The sequence below is a fragment of the Orcinus orca genome, chromosome 20, assembly GCF_937001465.1.
Source record: "Orcinus orca chromosome 20, mOrcOrc1.1, whole genome shotgun sequence".
NCBI classification, from domain to species: domain Eukaryota; kingdom Metazoa; phylum Chordata; class Mammalia; order Artiodactyla; family Delphinidae; genus Orcinus; species Orcinus orca.
In genome coordinates, this window is record NC_064578.1 from 53042526 (window position 1) to 53059257 (window position 16732).

At 50.3% G+C, this 16732-nt stretch overlaps 2 protein-coding genes and 1 long non-coding RNA gene across 3 annotated transcripts; 1 reads left to right on the forward strand and 2 right to left on the reverse strand.

Annotated features, from left to right (window-relative positions):
* Positions 1-477: 477 nt before the first annotated feature.
* Positions 478-5158, reverse strand: KLK7 (kallikrein related peptidase 7). Its single transcript, XM_004286189.3, has 6 exons — positions 5045-5158; positions 4618-4744; positions 3992-4148; positions 3530-3771; positions 3168-3304; positions 478-1295 (listed from the first exon to the last, which is right to left on the reverse strand). Exons 2-6 carry the CDS (start codon positions 4688-4690, stop codon positions 1140-1142), a joined length of 765 nt encoding a protein of 254 aa, XP_004286237.2. The 5' UTR covers positions 4691-4744; positions 5045-5158; the 3' UTR covers positions 478-1139.
* Positions 5159-9722: 4564 nt separating this feature from the next.
* On the forward strand, positions 9723-11193 carry LOC117198992 (uncharacterized). Its single transcript, XR_004480173.2, has 2 exons — positions 9723-10757; positions 10881-11193. It is a non-coding gene; the product is annotated as an uncharacterized LOC117198992 (long non-coding RNA).
* An 868-nt stretch (positions 11194-12061) lies between these two features.
* On the reverse strand, positions 12062-15921 carry KLK8 (kallikrein related peptidase 8). Its single transcript, XM_033417284.2, is given in 4 exon segments — positions 12062-12210; positions 14052-14313; positions 14518-14675; positions 15153-15921. Coding segments are annotated over 4 exon segments (639 nt in total). The 5' UTR covers positions 15223-15921.
* Between the last annotated feature and the right edge of the window lie 811 nt (positions 15922-16732).

The following is a 16732-nucleotide window of genomic DNA, read 5'->3' on the forward strand; positions in this document are numbered from 1 at the left end:
CCCCTGGCATCCAGGAGGCTGGGGGCTCACTTTTGGCGGGCCCCTGTGGGACCCAGGTGTCCTGTCTTACGGCCAGCCCTATGCTTCCCCCACACCTTCTCCCTCTCTCCTAGTTTGTCACCCGTGAAATGCCCAGAAACACTTTCACGCCCCTTTCCACCCTGAAGAAGTAGACATATTCTCTCCTCCCTCCCTTTTACTCTCTTTACCTTCCCTTTTCCTCTTTTGCTTCTCCATTTTACCGATGAGGAAGACGGAGACCCAGAAAATGGGGAAAAAAGATGCCGCTGAGCAGGGAGGCAAGGCAAGGGACCAAAAATCACATACATTTTTCTCTCCTCTCTAAGGGTCTCCTCTCCTCCACCTTGGATCTCCAGAGCTTTTCCACTGTTGTTTTTCAGGTTATAAAAGTGCATACCCGCAGAAAAGTAAATGCAAGGAAGCAGGCTACCTTCCCATGACTACCACCGTATGCAGTTTGGTACACATGATCTCAGGTTTTATTTTGTGAATATTTTCATTTTACATAGCAATGATCACACACACATATATTTCCGTATCTTCCTTTTCTCATTTAACATCACATAGCATAAACATCCTTGCATAACACTAACAATTCTGCATAATTATTATCCTTAGCAGCTGCATAATATCCTTGTCTCAAGCTAGCCTATCGTTTACTTAAACACTCCACTGATTCCGGACATATTCAGTGTTTCCACTGTTTTGCTATGATAAATAATGTTGTGATAAATTCAAACCTTGCTCCACATTTTGGATTTTTTTTTTTTTTTTAGTAGTATCTTCCTAGAACTAGAATTGCTGGGTCAAAGGTGGAGAACAAGGGTCCTGATTCACGTTGCCCAATCAACTTCCATAAAAACCGTATGAATTTACAGTTTCAGTGGCCGAGGGTGCTGGCCTCACTACTTCTTTACCAGCACTGAGGTTTTTGTGTCTCGTGTTTTGGTTTTAAGTCCTTGCTGATTTGATTGACTTACACACATGGCATATTGTGGAGGTTTTGATATGTCTTTGAGGAAAAGTAAAGTCAAGTATGACTGTAGATCATCGACGTCCTTATTTCTGTGAATTTCCTGTTCAGGGTGTAGGGATGGAGAGATGGGAGTACGGAGAGATTAGCAATACGTGCTGATGGTGGTGTTTATCCAACCGAGGTACTTGCAGACTTGGGTATAGACAGCTGGGTTGTTGGGTTGGCCGCAAGGGAAAACTCCCCAGGACACCAGGCCTTGCAAAGTACCTTTGCACATCAGTGGTCCCCCTGAGTCACCCTGGAGGGGACAAAGCAAATTAGCTTCAGCTTCAGAGTGAAGTCCCGCCCCCACTTCTGTCTCATACACCCCCACGGTTGTCAGTCTTTGTCTTGCCAGACCCTGGACTTCCACCCCGGCCAATGGGGAGAGACTCATAGTCTCTGGGGGCCAATAGTAAAGCAGGAATTAGGGCCATCATGGAGAAGACAAACCACGTTCTCTGAAGACATTGGCTTGAGCCCCGGCCAATGGGACCAATCACAGGGAAGGGGCAGGGCTTCCAGGGGGTCAGAGCTCCATTTCTTCCCCATCTTTGAGGACTCAGCGCCAAGCCCATGGGAGAAGGGGCAGTATCTCCAGGGAATGGATACATGGGCATGAAAGAGGGACAGGCTGGTCTTGGAAATCGGGGTCCTAACCGATGACACAATTCATAAGGCCCCGTGCAAAATGAAAGTGTGGGCTCCCTCGCTCAGAAGGTATTAAGAATTTCAAGACAGCAACAGGAGTGCTTTAAACCGAGCGTGGGACTCTCCTGAGTGTGGGACCGCGTGTCACTGTACAACTTGCGCATTCGTGAAGCCGGCCCTCACTAGCGGAAGAGAAGGATGTCCCATTCTCTAGGACACACATTCCTGGCCCATCACCCCATTCCTAACACTTACCCTCCCACCACCCCTGACAGCTGAGGGTGCAGGTAAGAGCCAAAGGAGTGGAGGTACGGGGAGAGAGACAAAGGGAATCACAGAGAAGAGGAAGAGAGTTAAGCAAAGGATGGAGAAAAGAACGGTGGAGCAGTAGAGGGAGGACAGAGAAACACTAGGGTAGGGGCTGGAGAGAGCGGCAGAGAGGTAGGCACATAAAAAGAGAGACAGGCTTCCCTGGTGGCGCAGCGGTTGGGAGTCCGCCTGCCGATGCAGGGGACACGGGTTCATGACCCGGTCTGGGAAGATCCCACAAGCCGCGGAGCGGCTGGGCCCGTGAGCCATGGCCGCTGAGCCTGCGCGTCCGGAGCCTGTGCTCCGCAACGGGAGAGGCCACAACGGTGAGAGGCCCGCGTACCGCAAAAAAAAAAAAAAAAAAAAAAAGAGTGACAGAAGCAGACAGCCAATGGGGGCGGGGGTGGGTGGCAACACTGATGGAAAGAATGAAATGAAATTAGGTGTAAAGGGAGATGTGGGAAGATACTGTTCAGAGACAGGGAGGGGGTTACAAAGAGGAGGGGAGAGACAGTTCTTTGCCCAGGACCAGGACCCAAGTGAGGTGAGTGAGACATTAACTTCGGTAATTGCAATAAACAGTATTTTCCTGCAATACCTTAAAATTGAATTTAATATGAAAAAGTCCATGATAAACACAGTATCCCAATTTTAGATAAAGGGTCAGTACAGGGCTGTGCTGAGACTTACTGAAGCCTGAGGTAAGTGGGAAATTCAGTAAGACTGATGCCTCTTTATTGAAAATTCTGACATTTTGTTCATCGTGGACTTTTGCATAGATTTTAAAAAAAATATTGCATAAGGATGTGATTTATCTTGATTACTGAGTTTTCTGGGCACCCCCCCCCCCTTTAAAGTTTGGGTTTGAAGCCAAGGCTTCACTCGCCTTCCCCTAATCCTGGCCGCATGTTGCCCATCCCCAGCCCCTCCCATTCATCTTTCTGCCTCATCCTCAGGGCCATACCAGCCCCCACTGCGCTGCCACTACTGACCTGAGCAGAGAATGGGATAGAGAAAGCTAGGAAAGCTGGGCTAGGGTGGGGCGGGGGGTGATGATGGAATGCTCAGCGCCAAGATCAGGTGCAAAGATTCTGGATAGAGGGGGGAGATGGGGCTCTGTGCTGAGATGAAGCAGCCAGGGACCCAGGGCGGGGGAGGAAGGAGGGCTCACGTTGCAGGCATTGGTGCTGGAGTTGGGGATGCCAGCACACAGCATGGAATCTCCCAGCAAGTCCCTGTAAACCTTCCTGCAGTCTTCAGAGGAGATGATGTCGACGTCTGTGCACATGAGTTTCTCTGGAAAGGTCGCTGCAAGATGAGGGTGGGGGGGCTTGTTAGTCAGAGGCCTGGGACTGTGGACCCGTGGGTCCTGATGGGGAGAGGATGGGGGTCCAGGATCCTAGACCTTGAAGGAGGAGGGGGCTGGGGTGCTCAACATTAGGATGTTGAAAAAGGACCTGATTCCTGGTCTCCGGGGTCTGAGGGAGGAGGGGTTCAGGATCTGGGGCTCCTGGGTCACTGAGGGAGCCTCACCAATAGGGCTGGTGGTGGTGCCCCAGCCAGAAACGGTACACGTGGTCCCAGGGGGTTCACAGCGGGAAGGCAGGTTGACCTTCTTCACGGTGGATGACAGCTTGGCCGGCGTCCTTAGCTTCACCAGCATGAGGTCATTAGCCTGGCTCTGCGTGGAGTAGTCAGGGTGGCGGAATGACATTGTGGCCCTGATCTTCTGGCCTCTGCTCAGGTATTCACTGCCCATATGCACGTTGTACGAACTGGGAGAACGGAGCAACATTCATAGCGTCACTGGGAGTGAGAGAGTGGGACAGAGACCCAGAGAGAGAAAAACAGAGATCCTGGGCGGGGGTGGGGGGGAAAGACAGAGACCCAGAGAGGGGGGAGGGCAGAGACGGGGGTCGGTGGAACAGAGACTGGGGGGTGGGCAGGGACCCAGAGGGAGAGCTGGAAGTGCTCAGAGCACCCGTGCCCACGTACTTCATCAGGCAGTGGGCAGCAGTAAGCACCCAGTGCTCGTTGACCAGCACGCCTCCACAGTAGAGCTGATTGCCTCTGAGCAGGGCCACCTGCCAGGGCTGGGCACCTGTTAGACACGGCATCCCATCAATAATCTTCTCGCTGTTCTTATCCTGGGCTGGAGAGAGACATGGAGAAAAACATGGGTAGTAAGCCTCAGAGGAAGGCTGAGTCAGCAGCGGAGGGATTTGGAGACAGAGATGGAGACAGACAGAGAGACAGGGAGAAATGCAGAGGCAGAAATGGAGAACAATGCAGAGAAAGCAGGAGATGGAGATGGAGAGAGACAGAGGCAGCCCACTCAGAAACCCAGGAGGAGCATCTTGTCTGTCTGGGGCTGACGACAGAAGCTCATAGGAGAGACCCTGAGTGCAGAAGACAGGGCCCGGGGGACACAGAGACACCAGGAGTCAGAAGGAAGCAGGAAGAAAAGTGGCAGAAGAGTCTTGTCTTCTGAGGGAGAAAGCTGCTGGAGCAGAGGGAGGTCCTGACTCAGGGACCCCTTGGAGAGAGGGGCCCTTGAAGAGGGTCACTGGGGATGATGGGAGGTTCAAGGGTTAGGGCAGCCCTCCCAGACTGGCCCTCACCTTCCTGTGCAGCAGATCCCAGGGCTAAGGACAGCAGTAGGGTCAGCAGGGCTGGAAGAAGGAATCCTGCCATGGTGGCTTCTCTGAGTCTCTCAGGGGCTGCCAGGTAGAGGAGGGGTCTCTTTTGCTGGGGAGAAGGACAGAGTTCAGGAAGCAGGAGTCCTGGCCCCCAGCCCCCTCCTCCTTCAGACCCAGGAGTCTTTCCCCTTGGGACCCAGGAATCTGGTCTCCCATCTCTCGCCATCCATAAGTCTGTATCCCTAGTTCCTTTTCCCCTAAGAGACCAGAAATTGCAGACCTCCAGCCCCTCATCTGTCAGAGCCGGGCGCGGGCGTCCAGGCTTCCCACTGCCCCCTCCCCTCAGGAACAGGAGTCAGCTGTCCAGCCAGCCTCATCGCCCCCCCCCCCAAATGAGGTCCCTTCTCACCTCCGGAGGGCCCGATCTGACGTGGGGCGCAGACTCGGTTGGGAGTCAAGTGTCTCCGGACCTGCCGAGGGCGGCAGTCTTATATCACGTCCAGCCCCCGCCCCCGCCCCCGCCCTCAGCGCCCCGGGATGCAGGTGGGAAAGGCTCTGAGACACTCTTCCTGTGCATCTGGTTATCTCGAAGCCCCGAGGCAGCTAATTCACTTGGCAGCACTCTACTTCTTCCACCCTCCCGCAGCACCCTCTGGGCCCAGCATCCCCGGTGGCCGCTACGGAGGCGGGAGCCGCAGGTGCTCTGGCTTCGAGGGGCAGATTCAAGGAGTGGCTGAGCTCAGGAAATGCGCTGTGACTTGGGTCCTCCTTTGGGGCCACTTTCTTGCCCCAATCCCCTCTCAGGGATGACCTAGAGCCCATACCGTAATTCTGACGAGCTTGTGATAATTTGTTCAGGCTGGAACCCAGTCATGTCTTTTGAACGTAATATAGGGTATGAATGAAAAAGAAAACGCTTTCTCTAACTCCACCCTGATAAATGCTTACGTTTATCAATATAGTCTCTGTTCTCCTGTGATACAGAGATTTCTATACATATTACGTATTTATAACAAAAAGGTCTGTACTAAACATTATCTAATATAACCTTTTTCTTTATAAATTACCTTGAAAAATTTTTCCTCCTAGTATATTTATCTATTTAAAAAAAATTTGGAAATATGTATTTATTTGGTTGTGCTGGGTCTTAGTTGCGGCAGGCAGGCTCCTTAGTTGTGGCATGTGAACTTTTAGTTGTGGCATGCGTGTGGGATCTAGTTCCCTGACCAGGGATCAAACCCGGGCCCCCTACATTGGAAGCTCAGAGTAGCCACCAGGGAAGTCCCTCCTCTTAGTGTGTTTAAATGGGTCTCCTTCCTTCTTAATGGTTGCATAACATCCCATACTATAGTTGTACCCTGACTTATGTAGTCTGTTTCAAATTGGAGTATTTTGGGATAGTTTTAATTATAATAATGCTGGGTTGAGCTTCCTTGTACATTCATCCTCGCTGATTGTGTTCACTCAAGCAATATTTACTGAGCTTATACTCTGTGCCGGCAGTTATTCTGGTTCCTGGGGACACTGTGGTCAGCAAAGTAAACAAAAATTTCTTCATATAAAAAAAAAAATTTCTTCATACAGCCTCTTGTTCTAGTGGGTGGAGACTGTGAATACAAAAGTAAATATATAAAATAAATAGTTTGTTAGATGTTGGTAAGTACTACAGAGAAAAATAAAAGCAGGGAAGAGGATATTTAAATCAATGCCACCATTCAGCCATTTAACAATCATTTAATAAATATATTTTATAATTCCTATGTGCCTGCAACTTACTATTCTGCATCAGAAGGTCAAAAAACATCTTTGTTACGCCACCAGACTGTATGAGAAAGTAACAGACCTGTATTTATTTCAGAGTCACCTTGCAACTAATAATGAACAGAAAGTAGAGCTCTATTCTCAGTATATTTTCAAGGTCAACCAAGCAGTCACCCGTGATTATTTTTCACATCTAATATTTTAGGCAGTATCGACTTGCTTTGTTGCAGTTTGTGCTTTTTCAAAGCAAAAGCTCTGCATTAAAAATACAACACCGAGGGCTTCCCTGGTGGTGCAGTGGTTGAGAGTCCGCCTGCCGATGCAGGGGATGCGGGTTCGTGCCCCGGTCCGGGAGGATCCCACGTGCCGCGGAGCGGCTGGGCCCGTGAGCCATGGCTGCTGAGCCTGCGCGTCCGGAGCCTGTGCTCCGCAACGGGAGAGGCCACAACAGTGAGAGGCCTGCGTACCGCAAAAAAAAAAAAAAAAAAAAAAAAAAAAAAAAAAATACAAGACCGAGAGAAATGTACATTGAAAAGGAAAAAAGCAGAAACGTCACATGGAGAACCTGGGAACAAGGAAGAATATCGTGGGGACTGTCTGAGTCACAGTGCACCTTCAAATAAAATAAATATTTAAAATAAATAAAATAAAATTTTAAAAATAAATAAAATTTAAATAAAAAATAAATAAAATTTATAAATAAAATTTATAAAAGATTTAAATAAAATTTTAAAAAAGAGCAGGGAAGAGGGATAGGGAGTTATTGGTTTCCTCCACTCTCAGGGACCCCTGGGGTTATAATATTAGGAAGATTCCACATGAACATGACATTTGAACAAAATCTCAAAGGAGATGGTGGATTGATCCATGTAGCTCCTTGGAGGTAGTGAGTCCTAGGCAGAGCAAATGGGCAGGTAAGTTAGGCAAGGGGCATGCGTAGAATGTTCTAGCAGGGGAGCCCTTTTGACCGGAGCTGAATGAGCAGGGGGACAAGGACAGGTCATGAGGTCGGGGAGATAATAGGACCAGGATGACATAGGACCTTAAAGATCAGTGTAGGACTTTGGTGTTTACCTTGAGTGAGATGGGAACCATTATACCTGAAGGCAAGTTCCTAAAAGTGGAATTGACCCCAACTTCTAAATCAGACCCCCAAAATGTGATTTGTTCCTCAGCCCTGAGCCCAAATCTTACCTCAATCCTGACCCCTACCCCAACTCTATTTTTGTCCCATAGCTTGGCCCATAATAGACATTATTGCTGCCTACTCAAACATTCATTCCTTCTGTCTTTCTATCAGAGCCCCAATTTTGTTTGGATAATCTTTTATCCTCATCGTGATTGTAACCTTCACTGCACCAAGCAGAAAAGCCATTTCTGCCTGCCAGCGATTGGTTTAGAAATGAACGTGTGATGCAGTTCTGTCCAATGAGGAATGAGGGGAAGACCACTGGGGCACTCTCGGAAAGACTTTCTTATTTCCAAAAAGAGACGCCAGAAGAATTCTCTTTTCTTCTTCTTCAAGATGGTGCCCCTTCTGGATGTTAACTCTGGAGTGGTGGAAGCCTTCCTGGGACTGGGGAGAGAAGTGGCCGGTGGACCAAGCCAAAACACCGCAGATGGTCAAGCAGAGAGATGGAGTGACATAACGAGATTTGTGTTTTCTAGCTGCTATACGAAGGGGATTTTAAGGGGATGTGGAGACATGAGGAAACTATTGTTATTGTTCAGATGAGAGATGATGACTTGGATAAAGCCATTGGGGAGGTGGAGATGGTAATAGTGGATGGATTCAAGATGGCATTTAGGATAATCAACAGGGTTTGGTGATGGGTTGAATGGAAGTTGTGGTGAAGGAGACAGGTGTTAAGGCTTCAAGGTCTCTTGCTTGGTGGACGGTGGTACCATGCATTGAGAAGACACGGCTGGATATGACCAAGCGCCTATGAGAGAGTGAACAAGACCTCACTCTTTTTTAACAGAATGCTGAGGAGGCAGGGGCTGAAGAGAGAATCCAGGGACTTGATGCATAATTCTAACTCCAATCCTTACTTTGACACAATTCTCAACACCGATCTTTTTTTTTAATAATACAATTATTTTATTATAAGCCTGAATATCACATGACACATATTCCAAAACTGAACAATGTTGTATGGGAAACAGAATAAATAAGCATATTGAAAGATGGTAGTCTATCTTCTCATCCACCACTAACGCTGGTAAAGGATACAGTCAAATTATAGAAATGTAAAAAGGTAACACATAGGTTTCACTTTGAATTCTGACCAAGCTTGGTATCTGATGGTAGAAGACACATATACTAAAGGCTCAACACCAATATTGATGCAAGCATGAGTTTTAACCCGAAACCTTAAGTCGTACCCAATCCTAACCCTCAATTCTGCTATATCCTTGACCAATTCTAAACTTTTACGTCAACTTGGAATCTAGTTCCTACCAAGTTCCTGCCTCCAAATATCAACTCAGGCTAGATTCCACCCCTCAATCAACCTTAACCCTGACTCGTGACTCAAACCCTGGATCCCTAACCATAACCCAAACTCAACCTTGACCCAAACACTGAATGTCACCATAGCCTCTGTCCCAAACCTGACCACATGCACCAGTCACACCAATCCCAACACTCTGACTCCAGTCCCGGCCCTACTCTCATCTACAGCCCAATTTCTACATGAAATCCCATCCCATTTCCATGCCAAACTCTTTCCCTCACCCCACCTTCACTGTTCCAACTCCATACCCCACCCGACTCCATACTTCCTTTCACACACTAAAATAAAGTTCACCCCTTAACACCATACAGTTGATCCCACACTGACTAAACTCAAGTGAAGTCCCCAAAACTTCTGAGACACTTACTCTCATCAAATCCCAAATCAGACCCCAGAATTCGGGCCCCCGACCCCACTAATTCCACTCTGGGACCCCGGGCATGAGGTGTGTCAACCCTCTCGACTTGGGCTCCCAAATCAGGTAGGGGCAGATGCTAGGCCACTCGACCTCACAGCGCCGTGAGCCAGCAAGCTGTATCTTTCCCTCCTGGCTTCCCAAAGAGAGGAATTTTGGCGAGACTTCCAATCTGTTATCTGTTGTCCAAATCTTCGTTCCTGGATTCTCTCTTCAGCCCTCTGCCTCCTCGGCATACTGTTAAGAAGAGGAAAGCAGACACTACTCTGGAGCCCTGCTGTCCCCTCCTAAATCATCAGAATGTCTCTTCTGGTGTGCTTGGCATATATGTCTTTTTATTTTTAAGATTTAATTTTTTAAAATTAATTAATTAATTTACTTATGGCTGTGTTGGGTCTTCCTTTCTGTGCGAGGGCTTTCTCTAGTTGTGGCAAGTGGGGGGCCACTCTTCATCGCGGTGCACAGGCCTCTCACTGTCGCGGCCTCTCTTGTCGCGGAGCACAAGCTCCAGACGTGCAGGCTCAGTAGGTGTGGCTCACGGGCCTAGTTGCTCCGCGGCATGTGGGATCCTCCCAGACCAGGGCTTGAACCCGTGTCCGCTGCATTGGCAGGCAGATTCTCAACCACTGCACCACCAGGGAAGCCCTAAGATTTAATGTTTTATTTATTTTGGCTGCGTTGGGTTTTTGTTGCTGCGCACAGACTTTCTCTAGTTGTGGCGAGAAGGGACTACTCTTTTTTGCGGTGCTCAGGCTTCTCGTTGCAGGGGCTTCTCTTTGTTGTGGAGCACGGACTCTAGGAGCGTGGGCTTCAGTAGTTGTGGCATGTGGGCTCAGTAGTTTTGGCGTACAGGCTTAGTTACTCCACAGCATGTGGGATCTTCCCGGACCAGGGATAGAACCCATGTCCCCTGCGTTGGCAGGCGGATTCTTATCCACTGTGCCACCAGGGAAGTCTGTCTTTCTGTTGTTGTGGGGGTTTTTGGTCGTGTTGGGTCTTAGTTGCAGCAGGCAGGCTCCTTAGTTGTGCCATGCATGTGGGATCTAGTTCCCGGGCCAGGGATCAAGCCTGGGCCCCCTTCATTGGGAGTGTGGAGTCTTAACCATTGCACCACCAGGGAAGTCCCTGTCCTTCCGTGTTCTTGACTATTTAATCTGACTTTATTGCTAAACACGGGTCTTCACAAGCAGAGGAAATGTGTCTGGTGTTCAAAGGTGTTTTTATAAGCACCCAGCCCAAACCAGGGAGTGTAGGAGGTACTTAAATAAATGCTGGTTGGCAAAGCGCTGTCATCCACAGATCAGTCAACAGCCCAGTCATTCCTTGTTCCCTGAGCCATTCAGCCACAGGGCGTGATAGGAAGAACTTGACTTCACAAGTCAGACAAACCCAGGTTTCACCAACCCTAGGTGCCCTCCTCGTGATCTCAGGTAAGTGATTTAATTTTTCCCAGCCTCACTTTGCCCCTCTCTAAAGTGGAGGAAAGCAAAATCTACTTCTCAAGGCAAGTGAAAGAATGAAATAATATGGGCTGCCTTACCTCATCCTACCAGGAACGAGGCAGCTTCCATTCCTTACGCATCTACCATGTGATGTGTCGGATGCTCTGCAAACCACCTGTCTACGCGTCTCATGGGACCAAGCGAGGACTGTCTTCCCCATTTTACAGATGAAAAAAGGGAAGTTTAAAAGAAGTTAGAACCCTCGTGCAAAATCAACGGCTCAGGAGGCAGAAGGGTCAGAATTCGAATGCTGAGGATTGCCCATAGTCTAACCATTGTACAAACCCACAATCTGAGAAGGACGTTTCCCTGGGACACTGTCACATATGCTCAGAATCTCTTTTGGTTAAAAATGAACTCGGAACCCCATAGCCTTGTTATTAATGATGCATACCCCCACGTTGACGAGAGCCCCAAATCCCCAGTCCTCTCGTGCCCTTTGGGTTTGGTCCCGTTCCTAAGTCCCACCCAGACACCCAGCTTCATACTTCCTTTGCACACAGACTTATGTCCTGATCCTTTGCCAGATGACTCACCTTCCAGTCATGATCACACCTGAGAACTGGTATCTTGCTGTGCTGCAGCGGCTGTCCCTTACTCTAAGGGACCAATCATAAGCAAAGGGGGCGGGGCTTCCATGAAGGGGACAAATCCAAGGGGAGCCGTGAGGACTGAAGTTGCAGCCAATAGGAAAGAGAGTGTTATATCTACGGCAAATCTCAAGATGTGTCACCTTGGGGTTGGGGAGCTCACTGAGGGAGCATTGAAGTCAGTGGCGCCGTTCCGTGGCCAGCTGGGAAGACAGCACTGCTCCCCAAGGAACCAATCATAGGAGAAAGCAATCATGCTGGGGAACCCAGTCAGGACTCGAAGAAAAACAGCTGACTACCTGATCATCGGTAAAGTCAGCACAGATTCCAGGCACTGACACTGAGAAATAGGGCAGGGAGCTTGCGCACCCTCTAGACGCAGACTCTTTCCTTCACGGACTTATCCTCTCACTCCCTTTAATCCCCACCTTGTCCCTGCACCCCACCCTGCAGACAAGCGTTCCCAAGAAAACAACAAGGACAATTCAATTATTCTGATTCCTGTGCTGTGTCACCTGCAGGGAGAGTGTACCTTCTCTGAACCTGCTTCCCACTCTGTAGAGGTAGGGGTGCTGACTCTTGGGGATCACCCCACTGCCAAGCCTCCAGTCTCTACAGGGCGAATGAGGGAAGACGAGAGTTTCAGAAGTCACTCACCTGGCATGTATCAGCCCCACTGCTTTCATTTGCACAGACCATACTATCTGTGACTTGCCCAGGGTAGGCATCTTCACACTGCTTCTCAGGAATAATTTCTACTTCTGTGCGGTTGAGGGTGTCAGGAAAATTCTCTGAGGGGGCAGAGGTTGCAAGTTCCCAGAGAGAGCAACCCTTTCCCCTCCATCCCTGTCTGTAGCTAACCTCCCTTCTGTGTATCCACAGCTGCACAGGGTTTTCTGACACATTTCACAGGGCACATCACTTCTCACCACATGAAACAAAGCCATGGCCTCTGCTGTTTCTTTTTCTCCACCTAAAGCAGGACCTTTGGACCCTACCTTTCATTTCTTGCCCTGAGTTATTTTCAAATTAAGGTGTCCCCTTGGGACACCTCTGACCCTTTCTAATCTTTCCATTCCCAGACCACCAGGTCTTCAATCTCAGCTAAATCCTACTTCTTCCAAATATCACCTCTTCCTAGAAGCCTTCCCTGACTATTCTAATGAACACAGCACATCTCGGGACTTCCCTGGCAGTCCGGTAAAGACTTCTTCCAATGCAGAGGGTGTGGGTTTGATCCCTGGTCGGGGAGCTAAGATCCCACATGCCTCAGGGCCAAAAAAAACCAAAACATAAAGTAACAACTTCAATAAAGACTTTCAAAAAAATGGTCCATATCAAAAAAAAAATCTTAAAAAAACCCCAAAACACCACATCTCCATCACTCCCTATTCTCTTCCCCCCATGATATTCCATTATAGCACTTGACTGTACCTAATATTTCATTTTACATGTATTTGTTTATTGTCTATTTCCCCACCTAGCGTGCAACTCCATAGGCTTTGTACACTACAGCACCTGGGGGCCTATCAGATGCTCACAAAATAAGTGTTGAATTGGTGACTGACAGGGGAATTAATCTTTCTTATTAACCTTTGAAGAATAGACTTGAGAGGGAAAAAATTCTATCTGGTGCCTCTATGTGCCAGAAGGTATAGGCCCACAATCTCATTTAACCCTCACAACAGCTCTTTGAAGGAGGAATGCTTTCATTCTTTCATCCATGCATGCTTTCAACAAATGGTTATTGAACACATACCGTATACCAGTCACCACCCTGGGCACTAGGAACACACAATGAAGCAAATAGATATAACCTGAGCCCTCATGGAGCTTAAAAGTCTCCTGGATAATTATCCCAGTTTTGTAGAGGAGGAAAGTGAGGACAAGAGGTGGGAAGGGACTTGCCCAGAGAAAAGGGGCAGAGCCGTGGTTTGAAATGACCTGCCTGATTCGTGAGCAGCTAGGTTTCCACAGCATCGCATTGTCTTCTTAGGAGTCAGACAGGGGGACCTGAATCTTGACCTTGCTTTCCTGACGAACCACATCACCTCTCGGAGCTGAGCTCCGGTTTTTTCACTGTGAAGCAGAGCAAGGGGCTACCTGAGCCCTGAAGCCCCAGAGGGAGGACCTCCATGGAGGTCCAGACTTGTGGGTCCAGAGCGAGGAGGGAGCTGGGGACCTAGACTGTGAGTCCTGGAGGAGGAAAGGCCTGGACTCCTGGGTGTGAGGGGATCGGGGGCGAGGAATCCTGGGTTCAGGAGGGAGAAGAGGGAGCCTGTTTTCCTGGGCCACCGAGGAGCCCACGTATCCTAAGTCTGTTGTGAAGACTACGTAAAATCCTGTACCCATAAAAGGTCTCATAACTCTCCACCTTAAAGGAGGGATGCATTCATCCACCCACTCATTCATTCATCCACCCACTTTTTTGAGCCCTGTTAGCAATCTGTTCGTTTGTTTCCTTTCTCCCACCACTCCTGTTAATATTCTGGTCTTCAAGGTTTCTAACATGGACCACTCGTGAACTTCAACATCACAATCACTTCCCTTTCTTTATCTACTCTACAGGCAAAGCTTTGCCAATGGCTTGGGGTCCACTGGGCCAACCAGCTTCTCCTCTCCTTCCCACTACCTTGGGGGCTGGTGACAGAGCTCCAGCTTGAGATGGTGCACTTCTGGCCAACTTGAGGGCAGTGATCTGCCAGGTTGATGGGCTTCACTTTGAGCCCCAGGGATGCCCATTCACATGGTCAAATGAGCATCAGATCATGGTTGTGGTCCTTGTTGCTGCTGTTGTAGCAGGGGTGTGGGATGGACTGAGCCACAGCCGTTTCTTGTTCTGACCCATCCTTATTCTGCAGACCGTGATCTCCCAGGCGGACTGTGTATTTCCTGTAATGATGGGGGTAGTTCGGGAGCCAGGCAGGGATAAGGGCTCCCAGCCCCCTCCTCTCTAAGACCCAGGAGTCCAGGTCCCCTCTTCTCTCAGACCTCCATTCTCGGAGACCCAGTCCCCAGCTCTCGCCTTCTGAGGCAAAGCCCCAGCCCCCTCTTGCCCCAGGCTCCAGCCCACCTCTGCTCCCGGAATCCACTCATAGTTTTTTACAGTGGGCTGCTGTGAGGACACAGTGGTCATCTATGAGAACATCCCCACATATTAGCTGGACACCCTGGAGAAAGGCCGTCTGCCAGGGCTGGTAATGGGGCCTGCACTCCTGGCCCTCCAGCACCTCGGTCTCCTGTGCTCTCAAGTGTCCTGCAGCAGGAGAGAGAGGGTTGGATCACCACCCACTGGGTCAGTGCAGGGGCCAGGAAAACCACTGTGGTTTCAAACAGATACACACACACACACCCCCTCCGGTGTTTGCCTCCCAGCTTGCACTTGCTGCTACACAGATACACAGGTACACTCATGGAAGCCCATGAGTCATCACACACAGAGTCACACACCTGAGTATGTGTCCACATGCCCCGTATACTCCTGTATCTGTGCCCCTAAGCAGGCAGTCCTGCCGGCTTAGCGCACTCATGCGATACCAGCAGAACTCAACACATTCCTACCTGCTGCCGCGTGCCCCGTGCCTCCAGCCATGCCGCAGAAGCTCCCACACGTAATTGCGTGCTTCCCATCTCCCCACATGCCACCACATGCACCCTCTTAGCCACCACCATGGAATTCCCACAGGCTCAGGTGCTCCACGGATGACTTCCGGGCCCCCCCTCCGCCCCCCACCTGCCCGGGATTCCAACAGCAAGAGCGGGAACATCTAGATTGACTCTGCAGCAGCTGTGGGATGTCCCATGGTGGGGTCCGGGAGACAGACAGGACAGGGCTGAGACCCTAGGGGTCTTGGGATTGCAGAGGAAGCAGAGCTTCTGGAGTAGTGCTTCTGGGTCCCACTGGAGGAAGGGGCTGGGGACCCAGATCCCTGGCTCTGAAGAACGGGATGGGGCTCCAGATTCCTGAATCTGAGGGGCTGGGAGCTCAGGGGCTGGATTCCTACATTCCAAGGAAGGAGGGAGTTAGGACCCCGGACGCCCGGTCTGAAGGGAAAGGGAACTGGGAGCTGGGACTCCTCAGTCTTGGAGAGCAGGGGCTGGGGTGCGGATTCCTGGGCCTCAAGGGAGGAAGGGATCAGAGGCTGAGGTCCTGGGCCCTGGAGGAGGGAGCTCAGGGGGCTGATGCCTGTGTCTGAGAACTCTGGCCTCTGACCTTACGGAACTCGGGGGGCGGGGTTACCTGCTGATTCGGATCCGGAGGAAGAGCACCCCGAGCTTCAGCTTTGCCTGCCTGCACAGACTCTGGAGCCTCTTAACTGGGACCACCAGCCCCCTAACCCAGCTCCTCCCACTCGGGGGCCGGCGGAGCAGCAGGGAACTGGAACCCTGGTCATGAGTGAGGAGAGGCTCAGGGGCTGAGCGGAGAATCTTGAGGGAGGAGGGGCTGGAATCTCTAACTTTCTTTTTTAACTGGGGTATAGTTGTTTTACAATATTGTGTTCATTTCTGCTGTACAACGAAGTAGAGTTCCCTGTGCTATACAGCAGGTTCTCATTGGTTATCTATTTTATACAGATTAGCATATATATGTCAATCCCAATCTTCCAGTTCATCCCACCACCCTCCCCTCTTCCCCCTTGGCGCCCATGCTTGTAAATTGATACAGCCACTATGGAATCGCTAACTCTTGAGGGCTGGGAGCGAAACAGAAATGGCTGGGGGGCCCAGACATCCTGGTCGGAGCAAAGAGGGGGTGAGGGCCCCTGACTCCTGGAGCTGAGGGAGGATGGGACTGGGGTCCTGGACTCCTGGCTCTGAGCGGGGAGGGGGCTGGGGCCCGGGACTGCTGGGTCTGAGGGAGGAGGGGGATGGAGGCCCGGATTTGAGGTCTGAGGGAGGAGGGGCTGGCAGCTGTATTCTTAAGTCTTTTTGGAAGGAGTAATTTGGAGCCTGGGTTTTTGTGGGAGGAGGGGCTGTCAGTAACCTGGAATGGAAGACAAGCCAGTCTTCTTGGTCCTGACTTCTGAGGGCGGATTGGCAGATTCCGGAAAGGCAGGTTTGGGAGGCGCTGTGACCTGGTTTCCCCTTCCCCTGGGGGCGATGGGACCAGCCCAAGCAGAACCCAGGAGCCTTGCTGCAATAGGGCTGATGGAGACACACTTAGGCAGGACCTACTCGGGGCTTATGGGGAATTGCAACGCGGTGGTGGTTCCCTCTCTGCCCTCCGCCACCCACCCGTTCCCCATCCTTTAGCTCACGAAACAGGCAGTAGGAAGGCACGGCTCCTCCCGTTTAACGTAAAATTCTCCGTCC